At 40.0% G+C, this 18,983-nt stretch overlaps 1 protein-coding gene and 1 non-coding gene across 13 annotated transcripts in view; both read left to right on the plus strand.

Annotated features, from left to right (window-relative positions):
* The first annotated feature begins 1,908 nt into the window (after positions 1 to 1,908).
* CCAR1 (cell division cycle and apoptosis regulator 1) overlaps positions 1,909 to 18,983 on the plus strand; it is a 29,578-nt gene continuing 12,503 nt past the window's right edge. For 3 of the 12 annotated variants that reach the window (XM_030486523.1, XM_030486531.1, XM_030486533.1), the window contains exons 1-13: positions 1,975 to 2,033; positions 2,908 to 3,085; positions 9,922 to 10,094; positions 10,691 to 10,735; positions 11,479 to 11,511; positions 12,505 to 12,698; positions 13,230 to 13,344; positions 13,428 to 13,620; positions 14,703 to 14,835; positions 15,137 to 15,298; positions 15,725 to 15,950; positions 17,227 to 17,340; positions 18,214 to 18,380. In XM_030486523.1, coding sequence (XP_030342383.1) covers positions 3,013 to 3,085; positions 9,922 to 10,094; positions 10,691 to 10,735; positions 11,479 to 11,511; positions 12,505 to 12,698; positions 13,230 to 13,344; positions 13,428 to 13,620; positions 14,703 to 14,835; positions 15,137 to 15,298; positions 15,725 to 15,950; positions 17,227 to 17,340; positions 18,214 to 18,380 — 1,628 coding nt within the window. In that variant the 5' untranslated portion in view covers positions 1,975 to 2,033; positions 2,908 to 3,012. Of the gene's footprint in view, positions 2,034 to 2,285; positions 2,396 to 2,907; positions 3,086 to 9,921; positions 10,095 to 10,690; positions 10,736 to 11,478; positions 11,512 to 12,504; positions 12,699 to 13,229; positions 13,345 to 13,427; positions 13,621 to 14,702; positions 14,836 to 15,136; positions 15,299 to 15,724; positions 15,951 to 17,226; positions 17,341 to 18,213; positions 18,381 to 18,983 lie in introns of those variants that run through there. The other 9 variants (XM_030486527.1, XM_030486532.1, XM_030486524.1 and 6 more) reach the window with 8 other exon arrangements.
* On the plus strand, positions 18,001 to 18,064 carry LOC115609160. The gene has a single exon (XR_003991771.1). It is a non-coding gene; the product is annotated as a small nucleolar RNA SNORD98 (small nucleolar RNA).

Genomic DNA, 18,983 nt, shown 5'->3' on the forward strand with positions numbered 1-18,983 from the left:
TATTAAAGACCACAGCTCCAAAGTATTAACTATCTGCACTATGAGATTTTACCACGATGCAGCATTCCCTCATACCAAATTCTTTTCTTTGCACTTTTCCATGCATCTTTATTAAATGCACTGATTGTGACAAAAGACATACAATGTTCTTTGATTATGAGCTCTAAAAATTACCATTTGTGGAGAGAACCACAATATCCCCAACATGTTCTTAACTCCTTGAACCACCAAGGCGGCTAGAAGCAGCATACGCTTTATGGTTTTTGCCTTCTAATTTGTATCTTTTTCCCAACTTGCCTTATTAAGGTAACTTGTACAAATCTCTTATCTTTCAGACTTCTGCCTCTTCATCAATTTTGGATTAAATTGTACCTGACAGATACCTAGGGTGCCTAGAGCTATTTTAAGAAACAAGACTAGAAGTGCTCACATTTTTTCACTGTGATTTTCATCACAACTGTTCTTCATCAAAACAGCATCAAAACAGAGGATACAGAGACCTAAAAAATTCAAAAGGAGTCATTAATGTACTATAAATGGCAGCAGCAAAATTTGCCAGTAATGGTAGCAGTATGTCTGTGGAAAGGAAAAAGTACAAGAAGTAACGTTCTACTTGAGGTGCAGGAAATCAGGCTGGTGGTTTCCTATGAGCTTCTAAGGCTTTCTTTGAGATTACCACTATGAATTACGCATCCTCAGATAAAAATGCCCTGGGCCAAATGACTGAAGAATAGAGCTACTTCATAAAATTCTGTTCATCGCTGACAATTATTTTCTCCTTTAATACAATTTTGCCACTGTCTTTTACATTTATAGTGTGGGAGGGCCCTGTTACCTCTCAGCTTCTAATCTTATTCCCAGGTTAAATAGTACAGATTCTGCTTTAGTCATGGAGTTATGCCAGGAAGAGACAGTAAGGTTCAAAATGTGTGGACTTAAAACACATTTTTATCAGTGTAAAACATCTAAACCCTCATGTAATTTGCTATCTATTTAAACGGCTAGGTCACATCTGTCTTAACAGATTACCAAGTATCAAATGCCAGCAGAAATTTACCTTCACCTGGTGGTATCCTGCTTCTTCCTCTAGTTGCATCCTAGTGGCTCATAAACCAGTGCACTGCAAGTGAGAGTTTCACATTATTGCCACTTAAGATTTTATTCCATCCCTAACTTTATTTTTAGTGACAAACGAAATACTTCAAAGTCCCATTTTCATTTACAAAGGGTTTCTTGTTGAGTTTACCTTCAAGTGTGCATATTTCACCTCAAAACAAACTTGTGTAAAAAACCACTTAAGTGATGGAAGGCTCTTTGTACCATCATCAAAAGAGGGAAGAAAAACTACTGTTGCCTATGTGCTATGTAACTACTTACTGCAATGATTCCTGGGTACAATTTCTGTTTCAAAGCATCCTAAATGCTTTGATGAATCTCTCCAGAGAGCCTGGTTTCCTTTCACCTCAGATGACGATATTACCTTCCTCCCGCCATAACAGTATGAATGCTTGCATGCATAAAATCAGCTGTCACGGGCTCAGGCATGGCTTTACTTCAGGCCGAAGGCTGCCTATTTCCTACCCCAGTAAGGCACCCATAAGGTGGCGTGGGAAGTATCCGACCATTGCCTAGTCTGACACCAACTACGAGTCGGCTGTAGAGCGAAGTAAAAGGCGGAGCACAAGGCAGCCACCGCCGCGGACACACTACCTAGGCCCAGCTGCAAGATGGCGGCCGCCCAACCCCGCACTACGCCCGCCTGCCTCGGCCAAGATGGCGCCGGGGTCCCACCCCCTCGCCTAACGGCCTCTCCGCACGCGGCAGGTTGGGCGCCTGCCCAACCGCCAGCCCTGCCTGGCCTCGCGCCTGCGCGCTGGGTCCCGCTGCCTTCGTGCGGTCGGAGGCGCTAACGTAAGCAGTGTGCGCCGCCGCCTGCTGCCGCTCGCGGGGGTGGGCGCGCCTGCGCAGTGGGGGAGCGCTCGATGCGGGAGGTTCGGAGGGGCTGGCGATGGCTCCAGTGAGGCGCCGTTCAGGTACCGCGGCCGGCGGCAGAACGGGCCCGGGCGGGGCGCGGGGCCTTGGCGGCTTCCTTGGATGCAGGCCCTGATGGCGCCTCGGGTGGGGGGGAGCACGGCGGGTGCGGGCCGGCGCTCAGGCCCGCATTGTTGGCCGGGGGCGGCGGGAGGAGGAGGAGGAGGAGGGGCGGGCGGCGGCGGCGGCGGCGGCGGCGGCCTCGCCGCGGCGGGGTGGGGTGGGAGGCGCCTGCTTCCCTCCGTCCCTCCCTTCCTCCCGGCCTGCCGCCGCCGCGCCGGGAGGAAGGGCCGCTGCCCGCCGCCTCCCCTTTTCCTTTCTCCCGTGTTGTGTTTTCCGCTTCGCGGCGGCGGCTTCGCCACGGGTATTGGAGGGCGCGCGCGAAAACAGAGGAGAAAAAAAACCGCAACCCAGAAAACGGGGAGGGAAGAGCGGTGCGGAGGGGGTAGAGCCGTGTTTCAAAACCATGGTCGCGGGGCAGGGAGGGAAGCGAGCCGCGGGAGCTGGAGAGCGGCCCTGCCATGTTCGCGTGGTTTAACTTGCCCTTGTTCGGGGGGAGGGAAGCTGAAGCGTGCGCTGTGCCTCTGCCGGCAGCCCTTCCCGGCGGCCGCGGAGCAGTAGCCCTGAACAAGTCACCTTTCCCTTAGGCTTCGTGGAAACTCGAATAAATTTTTGCGTTTAAGTAGCGGTAGTCCCATTGTTAAGAATGGGAGCGTGGAGATCGCGCCTTAGGAAAATGTAACAACTTGTCTTGCAACTTTCTGTGTTTCCCACTTTTGATGCGTGTTGCCCACCAGGTTTAGGGGTGTAAAGATAATCTCTCAACACGCTTTTCTTTGTTTTTGGTTTGTTTTTTTTTTGTTTGTGTTGACCCAGAATTACAGTAGGCTGATGGTATATGTTTCAAAGATTGTAGCTGCGCTTTATTTTAATAGATTGCAGTTATAGAAGATAGACACCCAGGAGATTTTGCCTTTCGCCATGGCTCAGTTTGGAGGACAGAAGAATCCCCCTTGGGCTACTCAGTTTACAGCCACTGCAGTATCTCAGCCAGGTCAGTTTACATATCACTCAATGTTTGAACCTTGACATCTAGTAGATTTGGAGATTCTGTAGTTGGGTATGCAGTTAAGAGTGGCACCATGCTAACTAATTTATTTAAGTGGTTTAAGTTGGAAGTTTTTCACACAACAGAGGCATTAAAGATTATTGTATAATACTAGCTGTTGGGTTTGTGGAGCTTTTGTGTTTTGTTTTGGGGTTTTTCTTGTTTTTTATTTGGTTGGGTGGGTTTTTGTAAGGGGTGATAAGTAAAATCCCAGGTGAATTTTTATTGATTCTTTTGGTCAGTAAGCAGCATATCAAGTTACTCATATCCAAAGATGTAGATCTAATCGCATTGCTCTAGATTAAGTAATAACAGCACTAATAAGGCATTAAGAATTTTTTTAAGTGCTGCCTGAATTGCATTTCCATGGCAACCTAAACCAATATTTACAAAGTATTTTGCCTTTATTAATAGATTGGACATACCTCACATAGAGAAGAGGTCTCTGAAATTTATTACTTGACTGGGGAGGGGGGTATGTTTTCTTTCTAAATGCCAAGTTAAAACTCCAGGATCTCTATAACCAAATGTATCATCCTGATAATGATAGAGGGTTTCTTTTTGAATTAGGTAAGAAGCCTCATTTAATCACAGGTATTTAAAAAAACTAACTAGCTATATTTTCATGTTTCACATTGGTTTATAGCATAAAAAGTTTTGAGGCAAGAATGTGAAGCTTGCTGCATGGTCAAGTCTGGGTGCTTCCATTTCCGGGATGCTTTTTTCTCTTACTGAATACAAAATGTTTCCAAAATATTGTAGTTTTATTTTATGATGTGAAAAGGTTTCAACAAAGCTGTGGTACTTTGAGGATTCGGGATGTCAGAATGTGAGCACAGGCAGTAACCTTCTTGAAGAGATGTCTTTAGAAAGAGTTATATGTTTTTTGCAGTAGTCATTTACGTCTTGCTATAGTTTGATATGAAGTTGAATGTCATACTTCTCGTCAGTGGTTTTATGTCTGGGAGCTTAGCAAAAGTTGGGAATGCCTGCTATTCTCTGGAAGAGCATGATTTGGGGGTGGGGAGAATAAATCTTTCTCCTGACCCAGTTTTCTTCCCAAAATGACTCCTCCATCTCCAGTTTCTTCCTTTGGGCACTGGTCCAACCACAGTGCATGTCCTCAGGGAGCTGCTGCCACCCCACTCATCCACACCCTCCATGTGTTTCATGGTACTTAGACACAGTGTGCTTTTTTCTCCATGCCCATTCAGTCCCACTCTCTACTTAAACTGTTGCTGTACCTAACCAGCTGACTACAAGCATTTTTTTCACTGCTTCTCTGAAGACCTTAAGCTTCTTTTATCCAAAATGCAGTACTCTCCTTCTCTAATAAATTGCTTAACAGCTGGAAGAGGCTGGTATTGGGGAAAATGGGAGAGACAAACTTAGCTTTTGGTTCTTGTGTCTGACTGGGTGATACCTTGAAGTGATCAAAGGATGGCATCATCTGGGCTGGAGTATTCTTGGTACATTGGCTAATGTATGTGACAGCTAATGCATCAGACATAGTGGTGGAAGACTGAGGGCCAGCTTCCTGTCCTGTTTCAGAGGGAAAGCTGCATAAAACCTGCTGACGGGGAGGAGCTGGCAGCCATCTTAGACCTTGCTGAGCTAGGACCAGAAGGGGGCCCTGGAGAAGAGGTGGATGGAGCAAGGGCAATAGAAGCACACATAAACTTCTTATCCATTTGCTTATTTCTATGACTCTGCTTTCTGTCAGCCTGCTTATGAGACTCCTTACATTAAATGAAGTGCAAAATTTAATTGGGGTAGGACTGCTCAGCATCAGCGGCTGTGAGACATTTTTCACTTGCTCAATGAGGACACTGTCTCCTTAGTAGGGATTTTTAGCTGTTCATCTGATCTAGCAGCACTTGACTCAAACATGAGAGCCATTAAAGATGAATATTTGACTGCGCTTTTGCCTTCTTCCTGTGCTAGTTCCACCATCCTTTATGTTCCTAGTGTCCTTCTTCATGCTGTAGCTGTAGTATATTCTCTCTAGCATCACTTGAAGGCATTTAGCTCCTTGTGTCCTTTGCAGTCCTTTCTTATTCCTACTGCGTTATACAGTCATCATGCCTGCCTGTGTCCTCTTTCTTCCCTGTCTGTACTATTGAATCCAATCCCTGGGATTGTACTGCCCAGCTCCTGTTTTAGTACGTATGTACATACTTGTCCTCCGGCTTTTTATTGGCAATTCTGTTGTATAATGATTTATAATACAGAGCACAGGAAGCTTGTTTGGCAAAGTAAGCAGTGCTCTTTGGCACTGCTGAGAGCTGAAGGACAGTGTATAACTACTGAACTGCAGCTAAGTAGTCACCTTTCATGCACCCTCCAACATGAAACTATGACTGTACAGCTAGGTTGTTTGCCTGATGAACAGAGATGCTGTCAGTGCTCAGGCATGCTGACTAGCATGTGCTACTTCTCACCTGCACTCAAGAAGTTGTGCAGACCGGCTTACCCATTTGAATTTCAGTGTTCATAAACTGATATTTAAAAAACTGCATTTACCAGTTTTTTATGTATTTTCAGAGGATTGGCAAAAGGTGTTACATATGTTTATGCATGCCAGCTGTTTTTATCCCCGTGTCAGGTTCCTTCTCCAAAGCGTCAAGGTGCTTGGGTATGGGGGAAAGATCTTTATAATACAAGCAAAATTATGTATAGCTTTTTCCTAATCTGTTATCAAAAGTGGTGAGTGATGGTGTTATAAACCCATCTTGATAATGACAAAAAGGTAATTTCGGTGTCGGGGTGGTGGTGTTGATTTATATTGCTGACTTGGATGCTGTCTTGGCCATCCCTGGTGAGGAAGTAACTAAATGTGTTAAGGCTCTTAATTATTAAGGTAGTTGTAGAGTCACGTGCTGTGTAATAAAGGGTTTCTGTGATCCCTTTGGGATAGCTTACTAATTGCTGTCTGTGCCTGTGTATTAGAAGAGAGATGGGTAATTCCAGGTCTAGCAAAGATCTATGTGTAAAGAGAGACTCCTACTTGGAACACAGTGAAATTGTTTCTCTATTATTTGTCTCATGGTTTTGTGCATCACATGACTAAAAGCAGAATCAAGTCCCTCCTATGCTGGTTAAGCATTATTAAAGCATAAATTAAATCATGCTTACCATAGAAAATTAAAGTTTATAAAATTCCTAGGTTGCACAGATTGTTTTTTGCAAGTACTCTATGCCTTTAACTTGCATAATGATGTACAAGTTCCTGATACACCTGCAAAGGAGAATCCCCTCCTATTCTCTCAGATGTTATTTTCTGACATGTCTTTGGTTTGTATCGCAGTGCTTGGCAAATGCTGTTTTCAGGGTTATGTTTTCTGGTTGCATAGTGAAGCCTGTTTTTATAGAACTGTAGTCAAGGGGAAGTCGTAGCTGTGCTGCACTCTGGCTGATTTGCATTATCATTGTCTTTATTATATCAAAACTTCATTGCATTAGAGTGAAAAACAGTGCACCTGATGAAAACAAAGGTACCCGAAGTTTAGTATCTTGTTACTGCTGGTGGCCACGAGAAGGTGACTATAGAAGTAATAGGACAAGCACGTAGTGGATCTCAGAGTCACTAAGAAATAGTAGCTGATGCACAGTTTGCTGGCTTGCTGTAAACGGATGTCCTGTGGTAAATACGCTGAGCCTAGTTGCTATTGTGTGCCTGTTAACAGGAATTCTTTTTGGGTAGATCGTATGGCATTTGTATTGCAAGTGTGTTAAACTTGAAGAAACTTAAAAACCCAAGCACACAAACTCATAATTTCTGACAACTGTGAAAAGTGTCCAAAGCTTTGGATAGGGTAGTCCTTTAGTGTAATCATAGTAAATCTACATCACTATAAGTGAGGAGATATATGTAGCTAAATACTTGAAGATGTTTCCATAATCTTAAAAGGTCTCTGGAATTTAGAAGCCGCAAGAGGGGCTACTGAATGCTGTCTTTGTGTTTGCTACAACAGAAATTTGTTACCCAGGAAGATGCTTGAGCTGCAGCCTAAGACTCTCAATTTCTGTCGAAGCCCTTTCAGATGGTTATGCCATGCAGCATTTGGTGCAAGCGGAAGTTGTTTAGGCTGCATTTGAAAGAAGGCATCTCCATTGCCGTACTTTCTGAGATACTTACAGATCCAAAGGAGCTATTGTTTGTCACTGCAGATGCTTGTTGCCAATAATAATAATAATGTGGCAGTCAGATGTCAGTTCCACACTTGGTGTGTGATTCATTCTGTGTGATTTTCCCCTTTCTTTTTCTCTCTTTTCTTCCTTTAGAAAAAACAATAAAAAAAAAATGCAAACACAGTTGCCTATTAAATCAGAACCTGCTTGGCTGAGATTGAGTACACAGATGAAAGGTAGTCAAATTAAACTCTCAGAATACTTTGGGGCAAATTGGTAGAAACAAGATACAGCTTTGAAAAACTTGTTACTACATGTGTTAGCTACCTTTTGAGGGGATCTCAGCAGTCTTTTTTCTTTGCTTTTGTTAGTAAGTTGATCTGCGGTGATGTAGATGATATGATACCCAGTCAATATTAAATGCTCATAAAGCGACAGTAGAGGTGGCAAATTTAATTGTTTTTATTTCCCTCCCTCTTAATGGACAAAATGGGCTAAGAGTCTTAGGGTGGGCTGGGAATTGTTTGAGATAATTATGTGTTATGCTGGAAGGGAGATTGTCATAGCGGAAACTGCAGAGCAGAGTAACCCCAAGAGCTGGTTTTGGGAGCAAGCATATTTTGTTTGTGGATGTCCTTGGTAAAAAATGTAGGAGAGAGCTTGTGAAACTTGCTTGATAACACTTCCCAACTCCATTTCTCTGTGTTGGAACAACATTAGAATAGAACATCAGACTGAATGGCAATAGCTAGCGTAGTCAAACAGATTCAGAGGTAATAGCGTGAAGTGAATTTCTGTGCTAATATGAATTTCTGCTTAACGTGGAAATAAGAGGAGAGAGATTGAAGGTAAATAACCAATGCATTAGTAGTTTATCCAAGAAAAGTGAAAGTTGTCCCAGGATGCAGCAGCAAAGTCTTTTTATTAGGCTTAAAGGTCTGTTTAAGGAGGCACTGGTGAGGTTCCAGATGAGAGCCTCTTTCTGGATGGTCAAAAATGCGCATTCAAACTGGAGCTGATGGACAAGCAGGAGGGAAGAGGATCAAGAATGTGGAGGGCCCGTCATGGAAGAAGCCTCAGATTTGGCTTCTAAAGAAACCCAAATGTTGGAATTTTCCAGGGGCAGAATTCATGTAGTACTGGAAATACTGTACTATAGAATGCTTGGTTTCACTTGTAAGTATGCCAGGAAGGAATACTATTTTATGTGACAATATTTAATACAGATCACAGCGATGGTGATTATTTTCACTGTTCGTAAATTTCTTTCACGTTTCATTCCAAAATTGTAAGATGATCAGTGCCATCAACTTGTTTCCTGAAGATTGTATTCTGCTGGTAAGAACAGTGTAGTAGAGAGGATTACGTTATCCAGGATCTATTGAGTTGGATACAGCATTTTTGTGTATTCTGTGGTGATAGTCACCAACTACAAGCAATCTCTTACTGTATCCCTGGGTCGGGAATGACAGCTTCATTTTAGATCAGTAGGAATAGTGTGGAGCATAAACTGCAGGAAGAATACTGTAAATCTGTTCTTCATTTTGTTGTACCTCTAACAGCTTTGGAAGAGAAAGGAACCTTGTTCAACTCGAACGTTCTTTAGTTCTGAAGGTGGCTGGCTGACCTGGTTTTGCTGGCAGTATGTTTCCCTACTGAGTTTCTCTTTGGCTTTATTTAAACATGTGGACTAGACTGTTAGCTTAATGAAGTGATATTTGTTCATGCAGCTGCAGATAACTTTTTTTAAAACTCCTGCCAAAGAGGGAGCAGGTTTCCAGATATGTTTGCAGTTCTTCACTCAGATTTGCATTGTGCAGGGCTCTTTGTCCTGAAAAGTTCTGTCCGTAAGGCTTGAGCTTATCTTGTTTGGAAGTATCGCATGCATAAGAAGCATAGCATGTGGATAGGTGCTCCTTGTAATTTGCTTAATCTTCTGCAGTTAATTAAAAGCTGATATGACAATAAAATAAACTATTCTGTCCTTCCAGGCAGTTTGAGTCAGGGCAGCACAAACCCTTTCCTGTAAAAGCTGGGGAGAGCTTGACTTGCTCCCTCTATATATGGGGACCGATTCAACTCCCTGTTGTTATAAGGCTGTTCCTTCACTACCAGCCCCGTATCTACAAAATCCAGCTCTCGCAGGGACAAAGACAGTACTGAGTGAAGCAAAGCCTTGTGCATTTTTAGAGGACATGTTCCACAAGCCTCTGATTCATAGCTGCTATTACAGTAAAGATTTCTCTTGTGCTCTGGTAGAATGAAATGTATTAATTTACAGAACAGAGCAAAAAATCTTCCTCTGCCTCATCCAAAACCTGAAATACATTTAAGAAAGAATACAGTGTGTGTATGTGTTGAGGGTGGGTGCACATGGGGATGACAACTTGTAGAGCTATGAACTGATAAGCAACTTGAGAGGAGGAAGTTAAGTGGTCTGTGTGCCTCTGTTGTGGTATACTGTTTGTAAATTAATGTAGAAGAAAAGCTAGTGAGGTGTGAAACTTTACCTTGAATTTTAGAATTGGATTTCTGTGCTTTATGAGCTTGACTCAGGAGCGAAGCATCACATACTGCATCTCTTGTAACTGTCAGAAACCTCAGCTATTTAAAGTTGCTCTTAGTGCTTATTGAATGTGTTCTCTTTTCAGCTGCTCTTGGTGTACAGCAGCCATCGCTGCTTGGAGCCTCTCCTACAATATACACCCAGCAGACAGCATTGGCAGCAGCAGGCCTGACTACACAAACACCAACGAACTATCAGCTAACTCAGACAGCTGCTTTACAGCAGCAAGCTGCAGCTGCAGCAGCTGCATTACAGCAGGTAAAGAAAAAGCATTTGCTGTTGACTGTATGACCTTTAACAATTTAATACTGTGGCTTTATAAAGCTAAAGTATCCAGGAGATGAGCAGAATGGGAAATGGTGAACATTGCAGTATCAAGCAGTTTAAAAACCAGTGGGATTTTAGGTCTACAGCTATCAATAGTTGTATTAGTCTGTGAAGGTGGGAATTTTGGCTGTGGAAGTGCTGACTTTTAGCTACGGAAAGCCTTTTGGGAAAAGGAGTTTTGCTGCACCTAAACTAAGAATCGAGAGTTCCAGCTACCTTCCATCACTGTATGTATCCTTCATAGCATATTGTATGATTTCATGCTGTGTCCTGGATACTGTCCTAAGTGTCAGGCTTTAATAAAAATTAGTGATTTTAGCTAGAAAGAGTACATCAGAAACCACTGTAAAGGCCAAGAATATTTGTTATGAAAGTAATATGTTGATACTATTAGTTATGTTTTGTGTTAGAATTGTTAAATGTTACTAGTTTCTATATAAAACTTGCTTAGCAGGTAACTTGTATTTGGTGTTATTGGGGTAATAATACTTCCTGTTTATGAGATATTTTGCTTTTGTCTGTTTCAGCAATATTCACAACCTCAGCAGACTCTCTATAGTGTACAGCAACAGGTTTGTGTGATTCTTACTGTGTACATCACAAATAACTTTAAAAGTAACGTTCATTGTGTGTCTTGTAGGATTTGTCTCCGAAATCATCCTTGTATGAGAAGTTGTTAAAGAAACTAAGTAACACTTTTTTGTAGTGAAAGAGAGCTTGAAGTTCATTAAGTTGGAGAGACGTATCCAGAATGGAAGCCTGCATACCTTCATCCAAAAAGGAAATTTAAAAATACATACTATTCCATGTTACATGATTCCTGCTAAACTCCACTCTAAACAGGGCTATGTATTTTAACTGCTGGAAAGATGCTGTCCACAAAAAGTTCCTTTTGACGTTTTTGGTCGGTTGGTTAGTTTGGTGTTTTGTTTTTGGTGTTTTTTGGTTTGTTTTGTTTTAGTTGGTTTGGTTTTTTATGGTCTTTGAATTTAACAAGGTTTTGAAAAAGAATAAAAGGACCTGGAAATTACAGACCTAAACTGCTCCAACTGCCAAAACTTTTTTTGGTATTGCTATTAACTTTCAGTTACAACCCCCCCAGCATTTCTGCTTACTGAATAAACCTGGATTATACAACCTTAAAATTAACCACATGAGCACAATTTTATGCATATGCAAACTGCTGAAATGACCAAACGGCAGAGGACTATTAACTGACACAGATTAAGCAAAAACTCTTACTTGTAAAGAGGAGGTAAAATTGTACACTTTCCTTAAGCAAATAAAATTAATTTATAACTTTATTTATTTTAAGTTGCAGCAACCTCAGCAGACCCTTTTAACTCAGGTTAGTTTGGTTTTATTGTTTGGTCTTCATCCCCAAACACAGATAATTCAATAGTGCAAGTTTGTGAAGTCTTGAGTAGTTTAATCTGTAAAATGAACTAATATGAACAGACATTTAATTGGTACAGATTTATTTTATCCAGATGTTAAAATATGCATTGCATTGGTTTCAAAAATTAGTAGCAACCACTTTTCCTTAATCTTGAAGGGAATATGTATGTTGATTATATTATAATTTATTTTTTTTTTTTGTTTGAACTTCAAGTGTTTGGCTGTTTTGCAGTGAGTAACCAACTGGGAAAATCTTACCTTTGAGAAGGAATTTTAACCTTCTGTTTTAATAGTATTCAGTAGGTATATAGAGAGGTTTAAAAAAAAACCTTGCCGAGCTTGACAGGTTTAAAACTTGCAACAATTTAACACACTAAGTTGCTCTAGTTTCATTTTCACTTAACCTTTTAAACATGCTTTAAAAAAAAAAAACCCAACCCTACACTATCTTACCGTGTTCTGCTTTTGCAAGAAGGCAAGCACTGGAATTACTGAGTTTAGGGAAGGGTTTGTGTTAGCCTCAACCTTTACTGACTTCTAATGCTACAGTTGGGATAGAAATAGAGAATAGTCTCTAAGCATGTATTCCTGGCAAAGTTAGGAACTTCTCTCTGATTCAGGCCCATTGTATGGGTTACCTGTAAGCACTAATGCAGTTTTCACTCTTTTTTTTTTTTTTTTCTTTTTCTTTCCCCCCCCCCCCAGACTGTGCATATTTTGGGGAAGTTGACTTTTTTAAAAGAAAAGGATAAACAAATTCAGTCTTCATTCAAAGTAGAAAAAAGTCATCTACAAACAAAACACTTCCAGCTTCTGAAAATCTCCATTCAGAATAATTGCCTTAGAGACATTTTAAACTCCTGCCTACATGGGTAAAGGAACTGTTCCTTGTAGGTATGTTAGCTGGTTATAAGATTTATAGTTTGCTTTATTTTGCTTACAGCCAGCTGTTGCGCTACCTACCAGTCTTAGCCTGTCTACTCCTCAACCAGCAGCCCAGATAACTGTTTCTTATCCAGCACCTCGGTCAAGCCAACAACAAACCCAGCCACAAAAGCAGCGTGTCTTCACTGGGGTGGTTACTAAACTACATGATACATTTGGTTTTGTGGATGAAGATGTCTTTTTTCAACTTAGGTAAGATATAATACTTGCCTGCAGGAGTACTCTGGGGTACCTCACTAAATAAAAGGTTTAGATTATTGCATTGTGTTACTCCACTGATAGTGCCTGCAGTTAGTACATTGTTTTCTTCCAACACTGGAAGTAAAATGGTCAAATAAGTTAATAGACTGAGTTCCTTTATGTGAATTTTTGAATTTTCTTAATGCAAAGCCCAAAGCTGGGAGACTTGGAAGGTATTAAGCTCCTTAGAATATGAAATTGTAGAATTTGTAGGTGATTAAATGCATATAACTTGCTCTCTGCCTGTCTTAGTACTGGTTAGGGAACTTTAGGGCCAAAAATGGGAATTAAATTCCTGTGCATACTCTGAGCTGAAGCAGGTGGTACTTTCACTGAATTTGGGCGAAAATGCTCTTCCTGTAAGGTTTTTTTTTCCTTTTTTTTTTAATGAGCTTTTTATACTTTCTCTCATCTCTAAATGTAACTTGCAAATGTAAAAGTAGCTGAATAAGACTCAGACAATACATTTTGTTATGTTTGCAGTGCTGTTAAAGGAAAGACACCTCAGGTGGGTGACAGAGTTTTGGTAGAAGCTACTTACAATCCTAATATGCCGTTCAAATGGAATGCACAAAGGATCCAAACACTTCCAAATCAGGTATGTGGAGTTACCCAGTCTAACTCGTACTGGCTGCTTCTAGTTTAAGCTCACTCACAATTCGTTTTCTCTTCTGCTGTTAGAACCAGACACAAGCTCAGCCGTTACTGAAGACTCCTCCAGCAGTTCTTCAGCCCATTGCACAGCAGACTGCATTCAGTGTTCAGGCACAGCCGCAGCCACAGTCCTTGTTGCAGGCACAGATATCAGCAGCTTCAATCACACCTTTGCTTCAGACACAGCCTCAGCCATTACTGCAGCAGCCACAGCAGAAAGGTGCCCCTTCAGTGCACAAAGTTTGTGTAGTCCTGCCGGTGCTTAGTGTGTGATGATTATTTTTTTTTTGTTAGTCACAAGACTGAAGTAGTAGTTTAAATAATATGGAAAGGACCCTATAGAATTTTCAGTTTGAATATGTTTTCCTGCAGCTATATGCAAGGCACATTGCCTGCAATAGCTCAGGAGTCACCTGGTAGTGAAATCCCCATGGACTTCTGTTCATAATCCAAAAGCAAAATCAATGTAATAATTTTTATATTAGAATACATTAAATTTATATTTCACACAGTTGTTGTTAGAACTGTTATTTCTATACCTGTGTTCTATTAGCTAAGTTGGCGTTTAAGAGAAGAAATGCTGCCAAACGTGGAAAACCTAAAACAAAGGTTGTGGGGTCGCTTGAACTTTGGCTGAAGAATCAGTAAGAGAGTTGATAAGAAGATAAAATGAAAATTTGTCTTGCCCATAGTAGAAGCAAAGGGAGATGATCTTAAGCTATCACCAAAGCAGAACTGTTTTGAATAAATGCTTATTACAATCTAATTAGTCCTAGTTGGTGTTTGGTAACGTTTGCTCCATTTACAATCAGTTGGTTAAATACCTTGAGACAACAAAAGTATGTGCTAGGGGATTGATGCAGCAGTGTAATAAATTGATTTAAGAATTATTTTTCAGGAAGCTAACTGTTTTTACCTATCAATAGCCTCAAAAACAAGCTTTATGTTTTCTTTAGTTCAGTGAGTAGGTAGTTATCTAACTTAAATCAAATGACTTTTCCATGAAGAGGCTTAGCTATTTACTGATAGCTTCTATGTGCTTATGTTATATTAGCTTCCATCTTAAGAAGATGCTTTTAAACCAGTTTCACTTACTAGTATCTCAGTTTGAATCGGTGAAGAAAAGCATAGGTCTCTTGAGTTTCTTGGGGTGGATGTTATAAGTAGATTTATTTGAGTCTAGAGTTAGTTTAGAAAATGTACACAAGTGAAGCAACCGTAAAGCAGCGATGTTTGTAAAGTGTGGATAGTTGCCCCCTATTATGTATTAATCTTCTTTTATCTTTTAAATTTTTGTTTCAGGTGGTTTGTTACAGCCCCCTGTTCGTCTAGTTTCACAGCCTCAACCAGCTCGAAGATTAGACCCACCATCCAGATTTTCTGGGAGGAATGACAGAGGAGGAGACCCTATGCCAAACCGAAAAGATGACAGGAGGTATGTTGTAGAAGACTAGACAGACATGACACTAGAAACCATGACACCAAACAGAGCTGAGCTTGCTCCAGTGTGAGTCAGTGATATGCACAAGTGGCTTTACCATTAGATACTAGATCTGAAATTAGATATTAGATCTGAAATGAAGGAATTGCATGATCGGTCTCTGTTGTAAAGAGACAGTGTTCTGAAACTATGAGGAACTTCTCTCTTTTTTGTGGGTTGTCTAGCTTCTGTTGTGCTGGAAACCATTTTGTAACCAGCATGCAAAAATATTTGTATCTTGTATGCGTTTTTTAAGTCGTGAAAGAGAACGAGAGAGACGTAGGTCCCGGGAAAGGTCACCCCAGAGAAAACGCTCCAGAGAGAGATCACCTAGAAGAGAGAGGGAGAGGTCACCTCGAAGGCCACGACGTGTTGTTCCTCGTTACACGGTTCAGTTTTCCAAGTTTTCATTGGACTGGTATGTTTATAGTGCCAGATGTTTACCTACATCTCACTTTAATTGTGGGCACAGATTACTGTGAGCTGTGTCAACACGCATGTGTGTAATGAGTATTAAACTATGATCTTAACCTTAAAGAAATATCAAATATGTAGTAGCTGGGAACCTTCTATGATAAATGTTTTCTAGGTTCTTTGTTATTTTTTGATGCTACTGCATACCTTTATAAATATTCCCTAATACGTAGACACCTTAATCAAGAGTATTTAGTAGTTACTTGATTTTAAACCATGAAACTCAAATATTTCTCTTTAAATTTTATGTATATACGTACAGTAATAAATACACAATGGCTGTGTTTCCAATTAATATACCTCTTAATTATGTGCCTTTCTTAATGGTTATTTTATTGCTGTATCTTTCAAATACTATTGTTTATTTCAGCCGTAGCTGCGATATGATGGAGCTGAGGAGGCGTTACCAGAACTTGTATATCCCAAGCGATTTCTTTGATGCTCAGTTTACATGGGTGGATGCTTTTCCTATGTCTAGACCATTTCAGCTGGGAAACTACTGTAATTTCTATGTAATGCATAGAGAAGTAGATCCTATAGATAAAAACGCTGCTGTCCTTGATCCACCTGATGCTGATCATCTGTACAGCGCAAAGGTTTGTATGGATTTCCAGTATTGTGACTATTCATTAGAAGCTTTTTTACCAATAAGGTGAAAAAGTGAATTTAACTGAACTGAAAATATTCTACAATTTGAGCAAAATACAGTGGTTTTAAACCTTTCAATAAAGAGCTAGTATGTAGTGCTTGAAGAATCATGACTGAAATTCAGTTTGTTCTTCTGTAACTAGAGCTGTCCTAAATATTTTTACTGAGGCCTCTTCCATTTTCTGCACTCAGTTGCACTGATCTGATTATAGGAAAGAAAGCCAGCTCCTCCAACATGTCTGAATGTTGTTATTAGGTGATTCATTCTGAATAGTTAACGGAGCCCCTTTTTTATTCCTTCAAGGGTCCCTTTTGTGCAGTTTGTGCTCTTCTGTTTAGTGATTTTTGTTCTTTCTTCTTTCAGATTCCTCTCAATATTATTTTTTGGAAAGTAGATTGAGCATTTTGGGATTATCTGAATGTCAAAAAATGCTGCATCAAGGGCTGTAATGATGTATAAAAGACCTCAGTGTCAAAACGTCTTCCTAAAACTTTTTCGCTAAAATAGGTCTGAGATTTCTAGGTCAATCTGTTTTAGAAGTGTATTTCATTGTAAAGACAGGTTTAGAAATGAAACTGCCTTTAACCCCTGTATTTCTTACTTTTTTCTTACTTACACTTTTCTTACCTTCTGTGTATATAAGTTTTGAAGCCTTGGGACAAGTATCAGGCATGCTGTTTTTTCAGTCTATTGATGCAGAGCAAGAGCTCTCTTTCAGAAGGTCAAACTTCAAAATATATTTAGTAACTGAGGAATAGCATCCCATTTCATAATAACTTTTTTAGGATATACAGCAACCTTGTTAGGTTTGACTGGGCTAGTGGGATGCTGTGAGGATGCAGATCAATGTGTTGGTCACTTGCCTTGTGGCTGTGACAAAATGAAACGAGTAAGTTACTGAAACCAGAAATGTACTCAGTGTGCTGCTTGGTATAGGTTATTTGGCATATAGTGATAACATGCAAAGCATGTTGCTTTTATCTGCTTTCAGTTTGGTTTGGTTTTAAATAAGATCACACATTGCATCCGTATGTGATGGAGAGAAATTGGTCCTTGGCAGACATTTTAACCCTCAGTTCTACAATTTTATTTTACCTTTATTTGTTCTGATTTTTTGTGACATTAAGGGAAAAGTACTGGTATGTATGTGTTTGCAAGTTGTGGTCATAGTTTACCAGTCATAGTGGGAAACCTTCACAAGACTGATCTGACTTACACAACAGGTGATGTTGATGGCTAGTCCTAGTATGGAAGATCTCTATCACAAGTCATGCGCTCTGGCTGAAGATCCCCAAGAACTTCGTGATGGATTTCAGCATCCCGCTAGACTTGTAAAGGTAAATATGCTTCAATGCCGACACTTTTGGCAATAAAGGTTGGTTGTAGACCTTTAAAATACCTGGTGATAAGGGAGGAGTTTGTAGGAAGCTACATGATGGCTTCATTTTCCCTCTGAGGAGGCCTAGTTTATATGTCAGTCCTTTTTCCAGTTTATAGGAGCTCCATCTTCACTGCTTTAATATTTACTGCATGTTCAACTTAAGCTCAAAACAGTAGATATTTGGAGAAACCTGTATTATGTTATTAACTTTGTTAGTCTTTTTACAAGCACTTAGACTGTTTTTTTAAGGGCTCAGCTGTGAAGAGAATACAAATGAAGCAACAGTTACATAACCATTGTATGAAGTGAAATTTAACTATTGTTAAAAACTGAACAATAAGTGCTATGGTGTTTCAGGACACCACAGGCTTGTTTTCCAATTAAACTCTATTGTTTTAAAGTAAATGGGAGTACTTGAATTTCTAATGTTCTTGTCTTATTTTTTGTAGCTTTGCTTTATTACTTTTAAACAGGAACGTCTATAAGTGTGTATTGGAGTTAAGGCACCATTAAAATGAGTAGCTGTTTGTCTTTTGTGTTAGAAAGCTTTAATTGCAAAGGAACAAGCCTTATACCAGTAAAGAAAAACTTGATGGAAAGTCTTGCAAGCAAGAATGAGTGATGATGTTTTAAACCTATTCCATTACTGAAATGATCTGTGGAAAAAAATAACTGAACTCTTTCTTGACTGACTTTCACTTTCAGATTTCAAAATAATGTGGTAGCTTACTCATGGATTTCAGTGTGTTCTATGAAGTATTATTTGTGCTTATGGAAAATGAGACTCTATCCCTAGCAGGGGAACATTCAGAAGACTCTTTTTGTCTAGTTTTTAGTGGGTATGAAAGGCAAAGATGAAGCTATGGCAATTGGAGGACACTGGTCCCCATCACTGGATGGACCTGATCCAGAAAAGGACCCTTCCGTGCTGATAAAGACGGCTATTCGTTGTTGCAAGGCTCTTACAGGAATTGACTTAAGTGTGTGCACACAATGGTAAGTACTGTACTGCAAAGCAAAGTCCACTGTAGCAATACTTGTCTGTTATCCCAAGTTTAAAAAAAAAAAAAAAAAAAAAGAAAAAGAAATGGAAAAAACTTTTTTCTTTGTCGGCTGCTCTTGGTAGTGCAGGTAAACTACTCAAAGGATGTTCTGATTTGTAATAAGCTTGATTGGTGCCAACTGTGCTGAATACTGCATTAAGAACTAATTAAAAATTCTGGATTTATTTTGATGTGTTATGCTGTAATTTTTTTAATGAATGTGCATTGAAAATATTTTTCATTTTGTGCTTAGCTGGAGAAGATCGTCAAGAGAACTTCATTTCATTGTTCTTTTGTTATAAATGAATAGCCGTTCATTATATAGCCATATTTTCTCTTGCTGAGATTTTGTCCTATGCTAACAGTCACTGAAGTTTTACTAATATGAGGAAAGTCTATTGGATGCTAAATCTAAAGTGCTTCAATACTTTTATTTGCGCATTAAACCTGTGCGTTAAACAACAAGTTACATAAAAGGAATTTTGTGGGTTTTCCTCCTTTTCAAGTGTGATACATTTTACAAACGTGCCGAAAGAGAAAATATGGCTTCCATAAT

Source organism: Strigops habroptila, chromosome 5 (assembly GCF_004027225.2).
Source record: "Strigops habroptila isolate Jane chromosome 5, bStrHab1.2.pri, whole genome shotgun sequence".
Lineage (NCBI taxonomy): Eukaryota > Metazoa > Chordata > Aves > Psittaciformes > Psittacidae > Strigops > Strigops habroptila.